The sequence below is a fragment of the Schistocerca americana genome, chromosome 1 (assembly GCF_021461395.2).
Source record: "Schistocerca americana isolate TAMUIC-IGC-003095 chromosome 1, iqSchAmer2.1, whole genome shotgun sequence".
In the NCBI taxonomy this organism is placed as follows: Eukaryota; Metazoa; Arthropoda; class Insecta; order Orthoptera; family Acrididae; genus Schistocerca; species Schistocerca americana.
This window is the reverse complement of record NC_060119.1, coordinates 626,574,831-626,596,595: the sequence shown is the minus strand read 5'-3', so window position 1 is coordinate 626,596,595 and position 21,765 is coordinate 626,574,831. Positions and strand designations below refer to the sequence as shown.

Genomic DNA, 21,765 nt, shown 5'->3' with positions numbered 1-21,765 from the left:
TTCCTTACACACTCACTAAAACATTGGATTGCCTGACAGGTACTGGCCGGTGTCGTTCGACCGTCACTCTCCTTTCTTCCTGCGACTGATTTTAAACCTGCACACACAAATATGTGATGTGCAGTAGGTAGGATTCTACCATCCCACACTCATATCCAGAATATTGTGTGCTCAAGATGGTAAAAGGCTGAGTGGTTCTAGAATTTACACGGAAATTCTTGAATCATTACACAGTCTAGTTCAAAACGGTGTATTCAATTTAGGAGTTCACTATGTAATAGGCAAACAGCTCAAAATATTAATATGTTTAGGTTACAAGTAACAGGTTTTCAATTTTTAATTAAGGCAGTATGATTTTCAAAATCTGAGAAAAGTTTTGCTTGTTTTCTGAAAAGTTATAATTTAAAAAATCAGAAATTCTGTAAAAAACATACCTTAATTTTCAATGAATGTTCTTTATTCTTTCTTAAATTTCTACACCTTGAATATTTATTACATTCCTGTTTTTATTTTCTGTAATTTTCTTCCTGTAAATTCTTCTTAAAACTAGGAGCGCTGTATTTACCTACACCAATTGCAACATTCTCCTCTTGATTTTTTACTAATTTATTTTTCTCCCAGTAACTCCTCTTATTTTCACTCTAATTATTGGCATTTCCACAAAGTCTTTCCCATTCCTGATTTTATCCTCAAATTTCTCTGAAATCCCACAAATATGTCTTCTTGTATCTATTAAACATTCATGTTCCCACTGATCTATTTTGACTTTAATGTTAGGACAACCGAATTCTCCTTCATCTTCCCTCCATTTAGAAACTTCATATAACAAATCATTTTCAGCATCTTTAAAATATCCTTCAATACCATCCCTTTCAGTTTTCATTAAATTATCAAGAGTGGCAGAATCTGCATTACTGGTATGAATTTTAGGCATTGCCTGAACACAAAACAAAACACTATTAGCTGTACATTCTTCACCCAGTTACGTTTTCACTTTCTTCCACCTGCTTGGGTATAAGGCTCTACTAATCTTTGCTCATTGGTTCCAAAATAATTCTCTGTCATCATAATTTCCAAACTGATCCTATAAAAACATTATAGAAATCTCCTGTTCACGTTCAAAACTGACACATTTCAAAGGGCGCAACATGTCTCTATTTCTACGACAACATTCTTCAGTGACTATGCATTGAACAGCACGGCTTGCCAACAACCGATTTTCAGATACAACTTACAATACTCTCTTTATTTTCATGGAATTCACTAATAAAAACATTATCATCACTTAGCTTCAATGTCATTTATTTCAATAAATTAATAAAAAAAGATGACGATGTTGCAAGAAAACCAATTGCCATGCAACCAGTTTCGACCAAGGAAATGGAAAAACAGGAAAACAATTTCAAAATCACACACAGTCACAGCCACAGCACCAGCTCAAACAGGAACATCATGTCCAGAAGATGAGACAGTGCCAGAACCAGCCTCAGAAGATACAGCAGAGATTGAAATTATTGTCAAGAAAACTGTACCTACTCATCATCCAAATGCTCACACACAGGGAAACTGATGAAAGGGGACAATTCTTTCCGAATTTGGCCCAATACAATGAATCCAGAACAAGCAGTCAACACTCAGGTGGACGTTCCATTACTTTATAGTCAAATTAGTTTTAAAGACCCTCTACCTAATAATATATGCAGTAGTAATTTCATTATGCACTTAAACATCAGAGGTCTGTCTGAAGGAATGATCAGGAAGCTTTATGATATAGAAATTTTGCTAGAAAGTGTGAAACAATCTGTGAAAGTAATATGCCTTAATGAACATTGGCTAAAATCTGAAAATATCAGTCTCCTGAATAAACTTACAGGTTATAAACTGGCTACCAGGACCAATGGGTATGGAGGCTCTTGCATACTAGTTCATTCTACAGTAGACTATGATATCAGACAGAATTTTAGCCATCTGAATGAAGAAGGTACATTTGAAAGTTGTTGTATAGAACTTAAAGAGTATAACACACTAATTATCAGCATATATCGCACGCCTGGGTACCATATAAGCTCTGAATTAGAGTGTCTAGTGCTACTAAGAGGAAACTGCATATGGAGGCAAAAGTAAATCGAAGCCCTCAATTTCTTAAGTATGTAAGCACATACAAAAAACATTTGACAAAATAGTTAAACTAGCAAAACGTACTGTGAATAATAACTTCATTTCAAATGCAAAAAACAAATCAAAAGCTGCTTGGTCTGTTATAAGAAGCGAAGTTGGCAGTGAGGCAGAGAGAAAATGCCCTTCTAAAATAGTGATAAATGGTAGAGCTGTTACAGAACCCAGTGCCATTTGTGAATCATTCAATGACTTTTTCAGAAACTGTAATGCATTTGATGACTGTTCACCACCAAAAACAAAGCCCAATACGACAGACAGCAATTGCCCATGTTTTAAGTTTTCTCATGTTTCCATCTCAGATGTCATCAAAATCATAATGTCCCTAAAAAATTCAAACTCTGTGGGGTGGGATGAGGTCCCCACTGAAATAATAAAAATAGTCCATCACAGTATTGCATATCCACTCTCTTTCATAATCAACCACTCTTTTGATGAGGGATGTTTCCCAGATTGATTAAAATATGCAGAAGTTTGGCCGATACATAAAAAAGGCAAACAAGATGAATTGGGCAACTATAGGCCAATCTCACTATTACCAATTTTCTCAAAAATATTTGAAAGAGCTGCATGTGATCAGATTGAAAATTACAATTCATCTAACAGCATTATCTTAGGCAATCAATATGGTTTCAGAAAAGGCTGCAGCACAATCCATGCAATAAATGAATTAGTCACAAAAGTCAGCAGATGTCTTGATGATAGAATGCGTGTGTCAGGCATCTTTTGTGACCTGTCCAAAGCCTTTGACACAGTAAATCATGACCTGCTTCTCCAAAAATTGGCAGGCTATGGTTTTTAAGGCAAATCTCTTAGTTGGCAAGAAATTTCTCTCTGGCTGGAAACACACTCAATTAGGTGTTCCACAAGGTTCAATACTAGGGCCACTACTTTTACTGTATTATATTAATGATATGCCATGTCAGGTGCAGTCTGATACTATCCTCTATGCAGATGACTCAACAGCTGTAGTCTATTGTAAAAATGAGGTAGACCTAATTCATAATATTGAACTAACCCTTGGGGAAGTGGAGGCATGGGTCAAAAACAATAACTTGACATTAAATTTTACAAAAACAGAAATTGTTCATTTCACCACAAAACAATCTGCACAGTCTATAAGTGAAATAAGGTATATGGACAAAAAATTAGAGACTGCAGACAGTGTCAAATTCCTTGGCGTATTAGTCAATAAAAACCTGTTATGGAGTCACCATGTGGCCAACATACTGGGTCGACTGAATAGCCTTGTATATATTATGAATATCTTGTACAGTATTACTAATTTAGCTGCAAGAAAAACTGTATATAATGCATATTTTGTTTCAGTCATTAGGTATAGTATAATTTTCTGGGGGTCTGAAAAAACAAATTTACTTAGACCTTTTAGACTACGAAAAAGAATCATCTGAGCAATGGTGGGAGCAAAACCAAAGCAACATTGTAAACCTTTATTTGTAAAACTAGATCTAATGAGCATTCCAAGCATATACATCTACGAAACTCTCACTTTCACGAAAAGAAACCCACATCTTTTTGAGGGCAACTTTTTCTTGCATCAGTATTATACTAGATATAGAATGAGCTATATGTTACCTACCCACCGTTTAAAATCATATGAAAAAAACCCATACTATATGGGCATGAAATTTGTAAAAAAAATATGGAAAGATATGGACGACCCAAATGTAAAAGGTACCAAAAGAGACCTGGAAAAATATCTGAAAGATAAATGTTACTACAGTGTAGAAGATTTCGTGAATGGCAACAATGCATTATAATTGTAATTAAAATACCTCTTTGAAGATGTTACACCATATATATTACTAGTTTATTGTCTATTTTTAGTATTATTATATGTAGTGTAAAACTGACAAGTCACCTATGTCACAATCTTCGATTGTATAAGGCATGTTATGTGATAATAAAAATTGAATTGAATTGAATAAATATTCTGTACTCACCCTCAGAATCCTGAACTCTTTTCTCCTCTAAAATGATATTTTTAACATTGTCACCTTCATGTAAGTCGCCTTCAACATCATTATTTTCACCTTGTGCTGCCCCCCCCCCCCACCCCCCCTTTGCATCATTACAACTTCCTGTGACACAGTACCAATATTAAACAAATCATTGTCATCCTCTTTTCCAAAAGATCCCCCCATGCAGAACAACATATCTCACAAACTTAGTTGAAAGAAAAGGTATAAATCATATAGAACCAGCAAATCTAACAAAAGAAAGCATACTTTCCTCGTAATTATTATGTACCTCACTTTCAGCACAGTTGTAAAAATTGCTTGTAGCCTCCACACCCAAATTGGATTTTCTACTTGTTTTTCAACACACTTATTTTGTAATGGATTACTGTTCCATACAGTATCCCAAAACTTTTTATCAAAACTCATGTGATTTATCTGATGCTCACTATGTTTGATCTGACTCTGTTTAACACAATTATTCTGCTTATTTGATTTAAAGTAAACATTAAAGGTCCTATTATAATTTGATCTGTTCACCCAAAAACTGTGGACTCTCACTGGGGTGATAGTGAGTTTTCCAGGTGGATTCCACTGTTATCCTGTCTTCAATCTGTTTGCATTTTGTGTCCCCCATTGCTTTTTCCATTTCTGTAATCATTATTTCTTTTCTAGCCACCATTCTCTCATTACCATTATATCCTCTTACCCTGTCATCCTGATTTTCATTCCACAAAGTTCCCATTATCCCTTCCTCCAAAATTCTCCCTGTTGCAGCCTGAATTACAACCCCCATTGTGATGATTCTCATCACCAGAGCTGTGTGAAAGATTTCTTTGCCTAACCCTATCTAATGTCTACATACTTAAGAAACTGGTCCATGAATTAGATCCCACTGTATTTTTTCTGCAACCTTCTTTTAAATGCATGTGTTTGAGTCATTTCATCAAAGGGTTTCTCTAAGTGTACTAATTTCTTTAACTGGTTCCCAGAAAAATACTTCATTTGTCATTCATACCTCTGAAAATGGGTCCATTTAAGAATTCACTCTTGATTCTACCTTGTTCAGGCTCAGATTAAAACTTATTCAAAAAATTTTCTTAAAATCATTAAAGATTTCCCACAGTTCAAAAGGCTGACTAGCCCAAGACAGCACCTCTCCTTCAAGAAACTTCTCAAAAAATTCAATCTTTAAGTTATCTGACATATCCAGTACAAAGAATGCTGCGAGAAATCAACAGGATGTAAATTATTACAAAGAAAGCACTTCACAGATACATTAGATAAAATAGTGCCACTATTCATAAATAGATCTTTTGTTACTAAATTTTCCTGAATTTCATTAACCTTTTTCTCTAATAAATTTACTTCATTTGTTACAGTGTCATGTACTTCATTTACTTTTGAATCTAACTAAATTATTTTTCCCACTGTTTTAGAACTGAAATTGTTAACCTTTCCCTCTACTGTTTGATTTGAACTTATTTTGACCAACTCATTTTCTAAAAAATTATATGTTAGTTCTTGGCTCCTAATATGGAATTCACATTTTGCATACTTTCTGCTAACTGATTTTTTAACTCTGAAATTTCTGTTTTCAGACAGTCATTGATGGCTGTTATTTCATTTTTCACATTTGTTTCTAAATATTCACTGTTGGATTTTGTAGCTGATTCTAAGTTGCTGATTTGAGAAGTTAGATTCCCTATTTGTCCTACTGCTGTTTGGCTGTATGTTAGCATACATATTAAATGTGCTTTCAGTCCTAAGCACTGTACTTCATTCATGACCCTGCTCTCAGATTTACTTGAGTCTGGTTACAACAAATTAGAAATTTTTGTTATAAACTATGTTCATAACAACACTGCACAAGTCCCTTTGAACTTCAGTAACACTTCTTCCAACAAGCATTCTTTCATGGTGAGACATAGTTTATGCTATCATTGTTCAAATCTGTAGATCTCATACCTTTGTCAACATTGTAGAGTGTCTCCCATTGCATGTAAGAGATAGTTTGAGAATGTATTTGCTGAAGCAAACTGAATAATGCTTTATTAATGTGATGAGACATTAACCATCAGCTCTCCTTTCCAGCAACAAAAGTTTCATCATGGTCACCAAATGATGAAGTAAATGTCTGGGAGATGAGTGGCCTATTTGAAGGTGACATAATGATGGCTGAAGACAATAACATAAAAAATATTATTCTGGATGAAGATAAATACTGGCCCGGTGGAGTTCTTCCATATTATATAGTTGAAGAAGACTTCTGTAAGCAAAAAAAAGTTTCCAACTCTTCTAAGCTATATAAGTAAATATGAAAGCTCTGATTTGGAATAAAATGGCTAACATTTTTCATAAGCTTTAAACCAGTATTACAATTACAGAACTGACTTTTCTAAGTTTGATAATGGTCTTTCTTCAGTGTATCTGTCTGCTGCACAATGCCTCCTCTATGTGATGAGTAACAATCTATCCTATTTTAAATTGTTACTGTACAATCCAAGATTTTCCATAGCTTGTTTTACAGGTTTATTAAATTTAGTGTTTCAATATCAAATTCTAAAACATGTAATAAAAATAATTTTCTGGGTGGAATGGAGCTACTATTCAGTAAGCCTTTGCTTGGAAAGGTCAATCTTTCTTCAAATTTTTAAGTTAAACTTCTCATTTGCTATGCTACCTAGATAATGAAATACTTTTACAATTATTGTGCAGTGAATACCACATGTAATCACTTCTGAAACTAGAATAATTTGTTTTGTGTATATAAAAAATGATTTCAATTTGATAATCTGAGAACAGAGTAAAGGTCATACAGTCAACCTGCACAGTCTACAGTGTCTACAGTCTATGGCTAGTGAGGGCAAGTATTCACTTATTGGAAGGCAGCACCTCTACTATTTCTCACATCCAAATTCCCATAGATCAGTGGTTGTCAAAGTTTTTGGTCAAGAACTAATACAGTTATTGTGTGGCAGTATCTTGGGCTACAATGTACATATGTCTTGTTATTAATCGATAACCTACATAAATTAGTATGTTATAAGCCCCTGATACATTAGGTATAGTGAAGGCATGTTAAGTTGGCTGCCAGCCCCAAGTACTGATCATTAAAAGTCAACGCCATTCAGTGCACTTCATGTCAACTGTTCTGAGTTTCAGGTTGCTGGCACCCTCAGCAAAACCATAATTGTGACACCGCAACTGCCTGATGAAGTATTGTTGTGTTGTCTGTGTCAGCAGATGGTTAAATGATTAACTATTGACAGTTTTCCTCTACTCATCATGTTGTATTATAACAGCCTTAATTAATTTAATGTTCCTTGCCACAAATACATACTACATTTGAAGATAACCTTCTCTGTAGTGTGCATTAATGAATCCATGTTGCTCCCACGTCAAAATTTATGCCATAGCAAATGATTGGTTCACATCATTTATGCCTGTGAGACAGTGGCGGATACAGAAAAACCTCAAGGAGGGGGCGCTTAAGATATCTTGAGCTACCCTTACTTTTACTGTAATAAAAAATAATCAAGTCACATGCAAAGTTTAAGAAAGTATCGAGATCACTAGAATGGCTGTGACTTTTCTCATAGATATGTGTTAGCTATCTATATGCCAGACAGAAACATATAAAATATGATGATATGGATGCATGTGCTACATAGGAAAGTAAAACTACTCGATAACTCAATTCAGTTGAGTCGACTAACGACAGAAACAAATGAACAGGGGCTGACTTGTGTGGGCAGCGCAGGTGGCAATGCAGGTAGCCCCGCAAGGGGAGGAGGGGGGGGGGGGGGGGGGGGGGGGTGCCCACCCACAATATGTATCTGCCACTGCTGTGAGATGGCAGAATAGGAAGACAAACAATAAAACATTCCCCCTTTCACACATCCTCTAACCCCACAGTGGCTGCACTACTTATTCCTACACTCCAGTGGTAAGTGGCCAACTTTACTTAGTTCATGGTCCAGTACACCAACATCAATTAAAATTAAGCATTTCTTAAAATATTACTGTCTCTGTAAGTATTTTTATTTTTTACTGGGCAGTAAAACTACACCTTCAAGAAGGTCTTAACTATAGTTCACTGTTTCGGAGTTAGCTGTTAGCTGCTAGATGCATATTATTATAAAAAACATCTGAGAACCACAGGTCGCATGAATACTTGTTTTGGCCACATGACGACCACTGTCATAGATCATGCTGTCACATAACTCCACCTGAATCATCAAATAGGTTATTGATGTGGCTATGATTGTGAAATGTCAATAAAGTGAATAGAGAGGGAAATAGAGTCAGGATATACCTTGACTTAATATAGTAGTGGTCTACCATATGCTCGAAAATAAATCTATCAAGTACGAACATGTGCTTCAACTGCATCTACATTTTCAGAACACATTTAATTGTAGGACAACTGAGATTCTAAATGGGCCCAGAAGAAAAAGCCTGTGGCTTTTGGTTTGAAGGATTAAGTGGCTAGACATACACATCACACCCACCTACCAGGCTGCACAGGAGTTAAAAATGAGTACACCTTCCCACATTATGGAAGCATAATGATTTGTTGATAACTCATGTTCATTCACAGGTTGAGAACACCTTCCCACACCATGGGAGCATAATTATCAGCTGATAACTAATGTTCATTCACAGGTTTATACATGTTTTCCAATGACTCTGAAAGCATAGGTTCCAAAAGAAAAACACAAAAACACAAACACAGCATCCAGAGATGGGCAATACTGGCTCTACAAATGCCAAGTAATTAACATTGATCAGTCATTTTCCTAAACAAAAGATCACGTATATGCACAAAGGTGTGTTTCATTGTAGTGATAGTTCCTCTTATTCGCCTTGATTTCCAGAGAAAGATATCTTTGTCTGCCCACGACACTCAACACAGAACATTTTGATGATTTTGTGTCAATAACAAGTTACGAGCCTGCATTTTGTGATTTCTATCATTATAACTTAATTCTTGTACAATGATTTTGTGAAAAGAGTGGAACATATATCCTGGAGTATTCAGTGTACCAATAAAATGCTCATTTTCTGTTACTGTAACATGTGGCACATTGATTATGTTAATGGATTAACTGTGTCACAGACAACGTAACCTTTTTTTTGTTGGGAGTGATAAAACTCTGAGTTCAAGCACGAAGCAAAAATCTGATAAAATTGGACACAGAAACAACACATTCCTGTAGCTATCAAGAGTGTTCTTGGGTGCCACACCAGCTAAAGTGCAGCATTCTCTTTCACAGAAAATATAGATACATTGTAATCACTCGATAGTTAACAATTCCAGTCTGGACCAGGTTGTAGAATGCACCACGAGAATAATGATGATAGACCAGGAACAATCAGCTCACAAGTAATATATACAACAGCTTTCCCAAATGTAATTGAAGTCCAGCAAACAGCCAGGTCATGAAAGTACAGGGCAGGTGAGGTAAAGACTTTAGCACAGCTTGATGCAAAGTGTCTTGCACCCACCCAGCACCCAGAACTTGTCTTCAGCTTGACATCAGTGGCCAAACCCATTTGATGGCCTGCTGATGCTCTTTCCAGCCAACTGAAGAATCATTGATAGCAGACATTACAAGATACTGACTTCGCTATTGGGTGACAGCTTCCCCTTCACTCAGTGTGTAGGATCAAAAGTGTCCATTTTGGTATCATGATTATCATATCAGTAGGGGAATATGGAGGAGAGTAAGCCAAACTAAAGGTTAACTGTCTGTGTTGACGTCTGCCATGATCTCAGAGATGAGATGCTGGAAATGAAGGCTGCAGCAACTCAGCTTGAATCCCAGCAATTGTGTTGAACTCTTGTAGTCAAAATGGGACATGATATTCATAATGTTGCCAGTGAGTGTAATTGGAAGCAACAGTACAGCAACTGGATGTGGCCCAGGTTACTATACTAGGCTGATGGCATCTTATGCAGCTCTGCGTCAGGCACGACTTGTAGTGGAAGTGGCATCCTCACTGTCAGAGCCACTGCTCAAGGCCACACAGCATTATAGCTGCCACACTACAGAGCTTGACCGTTTGTGAGTAGGGGCAGCACAAGTGGCACCAATCCTTGGACTCCTATGTCTCATGGCCCTTGACATATTAGAGGTGGTCAATGAGTGGCTGCCCAGTGGATACCAAACAATTATTTTCTGGTTGGCTGGGTACATATGACCAGTCCATTTGTGATGGGTTGTTCTGCTGTTGTTAGTAGTGGTGTTACATAGTGCTGGTTACTGCAATGCTGATTCAGCAAACTGGACAGCCAACACCTGATGGCTACTGTGAAACAAGCATAATGTTGGTAGCAGCTAGAATGCTGGTGATGATGTCAGCTGTGTGGCATCTTCTGCAACAGGTACAGAACGTGTGCCATGTTTTTGTGCCACAACAGCATGGAATATACTGTAGAATTAATGCATCTTAATTGATGCTGTTTAAAATATTGGGTAGAGAATTATGTTCAGATATGGGATAGTACACAAGCAACAAAATTTACTCATTTTTGATAACTGTCTTATCCAGCTGACGCTGCTATTGACATTGGGGAGGGGAAGGGGGGAGGAAATTTTTTAAAAAAACATTTGTTCAGTACTTCTACAATCTACTTTAACGAAAAGATTTTCTCAATTTGCAATGTTTACTTACAATGAATTGCGTTACTGCAATGAAGCTGACCAATCAGGTATTACACAGCATTCGTGTTATGTGGTGTTGGCTAGTTCATAGTAACATCACGCAGGAGTTAATAAGAATGTAAATGTAGATGCACTGTGTGTGGTAGAAGAGGGGGTCGGGGCAAATTTGACAGGTCAGAAAATAAAAGATATAGAAAACTAATAGGCAGTAGAGAAAGGAATAATTACTGACATGAAATGCTGAGACTATAAAAATGAATGTACATTAAAGCCAGGTGGGTGATAAGAAATGTAAAACCACTTCCCAACTGCGGACTTCTGAGAAACTGGTGTGTGGAGGAAGAATCCAGAATTGCATATGTGGTGAAACAGGCTCTGTCACTATCATGTTACAGAGCACACTTTGCAATAGGATATGATGGGTTGCAAATATACAGCCCCTATCTACGCCCATTCATTCTAACTGATAGCTTGGTGGTAGTCATGCCAATGTAAAATGCCAAACAATATTTATGTAACAGCTGGTACATGACGTGTTGTTTCACAGGTGGATCTCCCTTGATAGTATGTATAAGTTTTTCCAGTTACAGTGATGGTACTGGTGATGGTAGAAGGTTGCATAGGGCAAATCTTACAGAGGGGACAGTCACAGGGGTAGGAGCCAATGGGTATGGAAATGGTTGTAGTAGCAGCACAGGGTCTGACAAGAATATAGCTGAATCAGAAGGCCAATAAAAAGCTATTCTGTATTAGGTGGGTAAAATGTCAGACAGAATGGACCTTATTTCATAGCATGATTTTAGGAAGCCATAGCCTTGTCAAAATAGCTGCCTAATACATTCAAGAACAGGATAATACTGACAAGAGGTGTAGACCCAGGCTGGTTTAGTTTATTTTTTTATTTATTTTTTATTTTTTGGGGGGAAAAATCTGCAGTACCAGGATTGGATGTGATGGCCCAGGAAATCTGAACTACATAGTGGGGTAGTTACATCCAGCGAAGGCTGAGATGAGACTGATGGTGTATACCAGTAAAGAGTCCACATATGAACAAATACATTTGCCTTATGTGCCAAGGGTGTATGGGAGGGAACATTTGACATGGAAAGCATGGCACCTGTTAACAAGTAAACACTATTGTTTGTTAGTAGCTTTTGTGTTAACAGGAGTATATAGATGATCCTCACTGAGGATGAGGTCAACATCAAGGAAAGTGGCACAGGATTCATAATGGGACAAATTACATTTAATTGGAAGAATGTATTTAGAGATTACAAGAATTTTAACAGGTCAGACTCACCATGAATCCATGTGGCAAAAGTGTCATCTATGTATCTAAACAAAACAAGGCTTGTGGATCCCAGGAAAGTCCCCTCCAGGTGACCTATGAAGAGGTTGGCATAGGAAGGAGCCATCCTGGTTCCCATGGCTGTGCCCCTGATCTGTTTGTATGTCTGGCCTTCAAAGATAAAGTAGATGTTGGTAAGTATAAAGTTGATTAAAAAGAGCAGGAAAGATGACATAGGTCAGGAATCAGGGGGACACTTATTGAGGAAATGTTCAGTAGCAGATGGACCATGTACATAGTGATGTAGGTATACAGGAAGGTGTCATCAACAGTGACAAGCAAAGTGTGCAGTGGGAGTGGGATGGGCACAGACTTAAGTCAATCTATGAAATGGTTGGTGTCTTTAATATAGGAGGGATGTCTTTGTAATGTAGGTTGCAGGTGTTGCTCAAGTATGGCTGATATTCATTTGGTGGGTGCTTCAAAGCCAGCTGTTGTGGGACAGCCAGGGTGGTTGGGTTTGTGGATCTTAGTTGCTGGCTTCAGAGCACCCACTGGATATATATCTGCCTTAGTTGATCAACACTTTCAACCTGTACTACAATTACTTCCTTTCTATATTAAAGATACCAGCCATTTTGTAGATTGTTTGAAATCTGTGTCTGTTCCACTCCCACCTTGTACTTTGCTTGTCACCATTGATGCTCTGTACCAACAGCCTCTATGTGCATGGTCTGTCTGCTGCTGAATATTTCCTCAACCAGCATCCACCTGATTCCAAACCTATGATGTCCATCCTGCTCACCTTAAGTAACTCCATTCTTACCAACAACAACTATACCTTTGAGGGCAGACATACAAAGAGGCCATAGGCACAGTCATGGGAACCAGGATGTTGACCTCACCTCATCCTCACCACGGGTCTGCTACATATGTCTGTTTACATGATACCTACTAACAAACAACAGTACTTACATTGTGCCATTTGCCATCCTTTCCATGTCAAACGTTCCCTTCCATACAGCCTTGGTATTCAAGCAAATGTATTTGTTCACATGTGGACTCCTTATATCAATATACCACCAGTCTCACATCAGCCTTCATTAGATGAATTACCCCACCAGCCTAGTTCAAAAGCAGATTTCCCATGCCACCCCATTCAGTTCTGATACTACTGATCCCTCCAAAAAACAACTTAGGAGTACACCTCTTGTCACTCAGTATTATCCTGGTCTAGAATGTATTAACCAGCTACTTTGACATCGCTTTGACTTCCTAAGATCATGCCATTAAATGAGGTCTGTTCTGTCTGATATTTTGCCCACCACACCTAGAATAGCCCTTTGTCACCCTCCCAGTCTCTGCAATATCCTTGTCAGACAATTGTGCACCCTTTTCCCCATCAAATGGCTTCTATCCCTGTGACTGTCCCCACTGCGAGACTTGCACTACGCATCCTCCTACCACCAACTACACCATCACTGGAACTGGCAAAACAGTGCACCTAGGTGCCTGTTTCACCACACTTACCAACTGGATTCTTCCCTCACACACCAGTTTCTCAGAACTCTGAAGATGGGAAGTAGTGTTACTACACATCCTTGGTTCTTACCACCTGCCTGGTCTGAATTTGCATTAATTTTTATGGTCTCAGCATTTCTTCTCAGTAACTTCTACACTCCCTTTTAATATTCTATATCTTTTATTTTCTGACCGGTCTCTTTTTCCCTCCCCCCCCCCTCCCCCACCTTACCAAATACAATGCACTTAGCTTCCCATTCTTGTTAACTCATGCATGATATTTTGTCCATAATCGATCTTGCATACTACCCTATCTTCCACCTTTAAGCTCTCAGGTTTTCAAATCTCATTCAGTCAAGGCTCCAACAATCAGTCTTTCCTTCGCATCCCATCCAGAAAGTCTCTCCTTACATGAGGTTCTAGGTGGCTCCTTACATGAGGTTCTAGGTGGCTTTTCTGAACTCTCCATACTTCCTAAACCTCACCAGACTTTTTCCTTCATCCCTCTTCTTTCCCCTTCAATGATTCTACCAGAAAGCAGAGCCATGAGCTCTGAAAGGTTGCAAATTCCAGTACATTTACATGTGTATTCTCCTGTTGCTGCTCAGTGAGTAGATTTTTTTTAAATCCATTACTTTCAATAATTTGTATTACATGCTTTTGGGTCAAAAAACTTTAGCCTTGTTTTATGAGCTATCCTGAAATATGATACAGTATGACATTATGAAAAGAAAGTAAGCCAAGCGTATCAACTTTTTTCTTTCTACATCAGTTATGTCTGTCAATATTTGCATTGCAAACAAAGATTTGCTCAGCAATCTCAGCATTTCTATTGTAAGATTCTCCCAAATGAATTTACAAATACATCAATCCAAAACTGTAACAGTTTCAATCTCTTCTATCTGCTTCTCTTCATATTAGAAACCTCTGTCAGCTTTCAAATTGTTTATAGTAAGTTTTTGCAACGTTTAGTGACAGTTAAGTGGCTTGAAACCTTTTATTAATGTCCATAAAAGTTTCATCAATTGCTATTTCTAAAACTGCATTTGATAAGCTATTTATCAAAATATTTGTATCACCTACAAACAAAACAATCTTATCATTCATTAATGCTACTGTTGAGAGGTCATTGATACACTCAAGAAAAGGAATCTAAGATAGAACATCATGGCACATCAGACATAATTAATTCCAGTTCCGATGAAGATTCATAGCTTAGATCTCTTTCCTATTCACATCATTTATTTCCTGATGAGAATCATTTCACAAAATTTCCTGCAACTTTGTAATATTTTAATTTACTTATAAGGGTGTTGTGAATGACAGTCAGATGCCTTTCTCAGATCACAGAAATAACTGGTAGCTCATAACTTATAGTAATTTCATGCACTCTCACTAAATATGTAAGTTGTTGTTGTGGTCTTCAGTCCTGAGACTGGTTTGATGCAGCTCTCCATGCTACTCTATCCTGTGCAAGCTTCTTCATCTCCCAGTACCTACTGCAACCTACATCCTTCTGAATCTGCTTAGTGTATTCATCTCTTGGTCTCCCTCTACGATTTTTACCCTCCACGCTGCCCTCCAATACTAAATTGGTGATCCCTTGATGCCTTAGAACATGTCCTACCAACCGATCCCTTCTTCTGGTCAAGTTGTGCCACAAACTTCTCTTCTCCCCAATCCTATTCAATACCTCCTCATTAGTTATGTGATCTACCCATCTAATCTTCAGCATTCTTCTGTAGCACCACATTTCAAAAGCTTCTATGCTCTTCTTGTCCAACCTATTTATGTAAGTAGCCTTCTCAATATCAACACTCTTTAGAAAGCCCAAACTGTCCTTTCAACAGTATATAATTTATACCCAGATGATTAATGATATATATTAGTTTTTGTAAAACTCTTGGGAATGCTTGTAAAAGTGAAACTGACCAGAAGTTTGATGGTATTTCTCTTTCCCCTCTTGTATACAGTGACTTAGTGGCTACAAATACTGCCCCAGTTCTAGGCCCACACCATTGTCAATATAAGTAATGCAGATATTATCAGTGGCCTTAGGAAACAGTGGAAATTTGTAAAATTTAGCAAAGTCTCAGGAGCCAATGGAGTCCTTATCAGATTCTATGCAGAATTTGTGGCTGCTCTTTTAACCATAATATACCATAGCCCCCTTTAACAAGAAACTGTATCCAGTAGTAGAAAGAAAGAACAGGTTGCATCAATAAGGGTAGCAGAAGTGGTCCACAAAATGTCTATCCAATATTGTTGACATTGAACTGCTGTAAAATCATAGAATATATTCTGAGATCAAATATAATGAGATATCTCTAACAGAATGATCTCATCCATATTAATCAGCATGGTTTCCAAAATATCAGTCATGTGAAACTGAATTTGCACTTTTCTCATGTGGCATTTGAAAGTTAGGAAATCAAACAGATGAAGTACCTCTCAACTTCTAAAAAGAATCTGGTTCAGAACTACGCCAATATTTATTAATGAAAATACAATCATATGGAGTATGGTATAAAACAAAATTTGTGAAAGGACTGAGGATTTCTTGGTAGACAGGATGCAGCATGTTAACCTGGATGGACGATCATCAACAGTTGTAGAAGTAGCTTCAGGCATACTCAAGGGATGTTTGTTGGGATCCTTGCTGCTCACATTATTAGTGATTGACCTGGTAGATAATAATAGTAGTAATACCAGACTTTTGCAAATGATGCAGTTATCTACCACGAAGTATTGTCTGAGAAGACTTCAGAAATATTCAGATCTTGATAAGATTTCGAAGTGGTAAAAAGACAGGCAACTTGCACGTTCATACAAGTAAAATTGTGAACATTACAAAATGTAAAGAAATTAATATCCTATGACTACAGTATCAGTGAAAGACAATTGAAGAACTCAGTTGCAAACATTGGTGAGGGGCAGTTGATGAGAAATAGAGGTACTGTATGTAAAATAAATGTGGGAATGAGATGGGTTACTACCCTGAAATTGAACACTCCCACTTTATATTTCAATACAGATGTATATTTAAGTACAAGAACAGGTATATACAACAAGTCACATAAACAGGCTGAATCATAATAAACTTTTTGTAGCTGAGATTCACAGTCATAAAGAATTTTTTGAAGGACATCATCTTTCCACCAGTGACTATTATAAGTTTTTATTACACTGTTGCAATTTTGGCATTAGGCCATTATCAAGTGATATTATGGCTTTAAGTCATGTCAATGTAATGTAAGCTGACACATTTGTATGTCGTCGTCAATACTGTTAAATACACTCATGATGTTACACAGTGCAAGCACAGACATTCAAATATCGTAAAACAACATAATCTGTAAGTGTACATGTTTGTTAAACCACCACTAGTCACAAATTCATTAGACCACAGCTGTAGACTAGTGTTTGCAGTAGTCTGCAGTCTATGTTTTACATCCTCTCTACTTCAGCCATCATCAGTTATTTTGCTCCCCAAATAGCACAATTCATCTATTACTTTTAGTGTTTCATTTTCTAATCTAATTCCTTCAGCATTGCCTGATTTAATTCGACTGCATTCCATTACCCTTGTTTTGCTCTTGTAGATGTTCATCTTATATACTCCTTTCAAGAGACTGTCCATTTCATTCAGCTGCTCTTCCAAGTTCTTTGACATCTCTGACAGAATTGCAATGTCATCAGCTATTCCAGTCAACATTGTCAAAAGCTTTCTCTAAGTCTGCAAACGCTATAAACAAAGATTTGCCTTTCCTTAACACATGTTCTAAGATAAGTTGTATTGTCAGTATTGCCTCGTGTGTTTCTACATTTCTCCAGAATCCAAACTGTTCTTCCCCAAGGTCAGCTTCTACAAGTTTTTCTATTCCTCTGTAAAGAATTTGTGTTATTAAATTGACAGTTCAGTAATTTTCACACCTGTCAACAGCTGCTTTTTTGGGAGTTGGAATTCTTACATTCTTCTTGAACTCTGAGGGTAGTTTGCCTCTCCCATATACCTTTTTACCTGTCTCATATAGCTTTGAAGTGGTTATACTTCATTATTTTAAAAATTGGTAATGCAGATCTTAGCTTTATAAACTGACAATTCAATTTGTATTTTTGAGAGGTTTCACAGCACTGTATCATTAACTGGCCCTGCAAGCAGTCAGTGGTAAGTCAATGGCAACTCATGTTAAGTGCGCTGAGTTTGCAAGAAGTACTCATTGACATACTTTTAAGAATAAAATTTTGGATAGAATGTATGGTTTTATAGAGATGATGATACCCTAGAAATATTTGAAAACAATCACTTATCTGAATTGGAATCAGTGTATGTGAAACAACTTACTTATGAGATGTTATTGAAATGTTACTTTGAAGTTTCTTACAACAAGAAGTTCATACCTTATCACTATTACAGCCAAGATCTGTCCATCAAGTCATACAGATACCAGTGTGTAACAATTTATGGAAACATGAAGTCAAATGATCACATGTATGAAAAGCAGATGGCAGACTTTAGTTCATTGGTAGGATATTGGGAAAGTCCAATGAGTCTACGAACAGGTTGCTTACAGAACATTGTGTGACCCAGGCTATAATACCGGTTAAGTGTGTGGGACCCATACCACATAGGACAAGCAGGTGATACTGAATGTATACAAAGTAAGGCAGTTTGCTGGACCCATAGGAGAATGTCATGGAAATATTAAAAATCCTGAGCAGGCAGATCCTTGTAGATACACACAACTGGCCCATGAAAGCCCACTTACAAATTTCCAAGAACTTATATGATATTATGAATCTATGAACACACTACTGTCCCCTACATATAATTCCAATATGAACTAAGAAAATGAGATTAGACTAGTTACAGCATGAAGAGGCATTTAAGCACCCACTCTTACCACATTCCATATGTGAATGGAATAAGAAATCCCGTTAGATGGTACAAGGGGAAGAATTCTCTGACATGCACTTTACAGTGGTTTGTTGAGTATGTGGAACCTTGCATAGCGAGCATAATTTGTTCCAGAATCTTACTTGTAACACGAGACACTCATTAAGTGAAACCATTTATCCCATATAAATTAATGAAAGATTTGATAATGCACCCCATGCAGGATAAGTACTAAAAGTTTTATGTTATACATTATTATGTACTTTATTATTCATGATACATAACTAATTCTTTTTTCCTAGGAAGCTATCTATCGTCATTTGTTTCTGCCGATGCTTCAACACTTGGCAAAAATGCAACACAGCATTATCGTGAAATAAATTTGTAGTGCGTGTAGCCACTGCTTTATTGGGATGATAATTTTCAGTGTACAATGCAACAATTCCCTTGCTTTCAGCATTTCTCATATTGTGCCAGAAGAGTGCTGCTTTGCTGTCAATAGGATGTACCCTTTGCCATACACTTCACAATGGTTTGCAGAGTATACATGTAGATGCAGATGTAGAATGTCATAATGCAGTCATAGCTCATGTTCTTTTCAACCTCAATTGCTCTGCTTGCTTTCTATGTCACTTCTCATTTCCTTCATTAATTTTTACTCCTTTTCCATTTTATTCAGCCTGAGGTGCTATTTATTGTATTTTATTGTTTTGGTCTTTTCTACCACTTCTTTTCCAAGCATTTCACAATTTCCAATCATCTGGGTATTCTTCTCCTTCCTACACTTCTCTCAATTCTTAACCGTCTTGCCTGCATTCTGAATTCTTCAGTTTCAGGGAGTACTTGATTAGTTATCATCTCAGTGCCAAAATCTTCATTCATTCATTCATTATTGTCCATAAATTTCGTCAAGATGAATAACCTTCAGGTATGTGGAATGAGTAAAGGTAAATCTTAAAAAAAGGCAAGAAACTTAAAAAACATAATTTGTTAACTGTATAAAACAATTCTGAGGCAGAAATGTTGGTCATTAGGACAGACCTACCTTCAGGAGGCCAAATATTAGTACTACTGATAGACACATATGAAATCATACACATTATCCTTGCTTTTGGTACCAATGCAGGTAGTTCGTCTTTAGAAACATATAAATGATAGGTTGGGGACGCCAATTTTGCCTCAAAATTGCTTTGATTTTCTTGAGTGAAATTTTCTTCTGATGATCCTATTAACAATAAATTATCACTGTGCTGCTTACTTGCAATACTATTTGTGTTTATGTCAATTAAAAGTCAACTAGTAAAAGTTTTGCTTTGTTAATCATATTAAATAGCTACTGTTTATCTCCTACTGGCACCTTAGTGTTTCCTTGATTAACTTACTGTTTTTCAAAGAAAGTGGTTGTCTACATCTGTAACAACAGAAGCTTCTTTATAATCTGCTACAACATGCCACACGGCTTTACAGCAATTTTCAATTCTTAATTCTAATTTTCAGTTCTCAATTCTGTATGAAACACATCAATTATCAATTAAATTTTTATAGGCATCAACATAAAACAACATGTTTTGGAGAAATTGTTTATATTAAACATAAATCAAGCAACTGAGAAGTTTGTTCAACTGAGAAGTTTGTTAGTGAGAGGGAGAGAGAGAGAGAGAGAGAGAGAGAGAGAGAGAGAGAGAGAGAGAGAAATTTTGACACATAACGCAGTAGCCACATATTGTTTGGTAGCAAATTAAAAAAAAAGTTCTTGAAATACAGACACCCACATTATTAAGCAAAATAGATCAACTGAACAGATTTATGTCTTCTATGCACAGTATTCCAACAACAAATTTGTACTAAAAGTATATGAAGCATGCACTTTCAATATTTTTTTCTGGATTGCAGTGCAATACAAGTTTTTCTAGTTATTATTTGTGGCATATTACTTTCATAAATCGTATTTAATTCATAGACAATAAGAAATATGCTACACTAGGAGTATCTGTGACAAAGCATCAGTTGAATTTTTAGGAATTAGTACACACATCAAAAAAAGTTTTGCATCACCCCGGTTCCCAGAACTCCTGAAGATAGACGTTGACTGTGGATATTGTATCACAGACACAGTCCCTTTGAATGTTCAGAGATGTCGCTAAACGTGCCCAAAGATGTAAACAACCATGCATGAGTAGCACCTATTAGATGGAGGGGGTCCAACAGCCGATCAGTTCCAGGCATTCCACCAGGAAGGAGGTACACAGCTTGTGTTGTCTGCAGTTTAACAATGCCTAGACAGTCAATACCATGGTTCAATCATGTCTGCATTTTACTTTGTGCCAGGAAGGGCTCTCAACAAGGGAAGTGTCCAGCCATTTCGGAGTGAACCAAAGCGATGTTGTTCGGACATGCAAGAGATACAGAGAGACAGGACTGTCGATGACATGCCTCGCTCAGGCCGCCCAAGGGCTACTACTGTAGTGGATGACTGCTACCTACGGATTATGGCTCGGAGAAACACCACCAGTTGACTAATGCTTTTCATGGAGCCGTTGGACATCGTGTTACGACTCAAACTGTGTGCAATAGGCTACCTGACGCGCAACTTCACTCCCATCATCCATGACGAGGTCCTTCTTTGCAATCATGACACCCTGCACCACAGTACAGATAGGCTCAACAACATGTCGAATGGACAGCTCAGGATTGGCATCATGTTCTCTTCACTGATGAGTGTCACATATGCTTTCAACCAGACAATCATCAAAGACGTGTTTGGAGGCAACCAAGTCAGGCTGAATGCCTTAGACATACTGTCCAACAAGTGCAGCAAGGTGGAGGTTCCCTGATATTTTGGGGTGACATTATGTGGGGTCGACGTATGCCTCTGGTGGTCATTGAAGGCACCGTAATGGCTGTATGATATGTGAATGCCTTCCTCCGACTGATAGTGCTACCGTATCGGCAGCATATTGGTGAGGCATTCATCTTTATGGATGACAATTTGTGTCCCCCATCATGAAATGCACATCTTGTGAATGACTTCCTCCAGGATAACAACATCGCTCGACTAGAGTGGCCAGCATGTTCTCCAGACATGAACCCTATCGCACATGCCTGGGATAGATTGAAAAGGGCTGTTTATGGACGATGTGACCCACCAACTGTTCTGATAGATCTATGCTGAATTGCTGTTGAGGAGTGGGAAAATCTGGACCAACAGTGCCTTGATGAACTTTTGGTAGTATG

At 37.4% G+C, this 21,765-nt stretch overlaps 1 protein-coding gene across 1 annotated transcript in view; it reads left to right on the top strand.

Moving 5' to 3' along the window:
* LOC124625528 (zinc metalloproteinase nas-14-like) overlaps positions 1 to 21,765 on the top strand; it is a 104,532-nt gene that overhangs the window by 52,606 nt on the left and 30,161 nt on the right. The window contains exon 3 of the mRNA XM_047149178.1: positions 6,249 to 6,425. Coding sequence (XP_047005134.1) covers positions 6,249 to 6,425 — 177 coding nt within the window. The remainder of the gene's footprint in view (positions 1 to 6,248; positions 6,426 to 21,765) is intronic.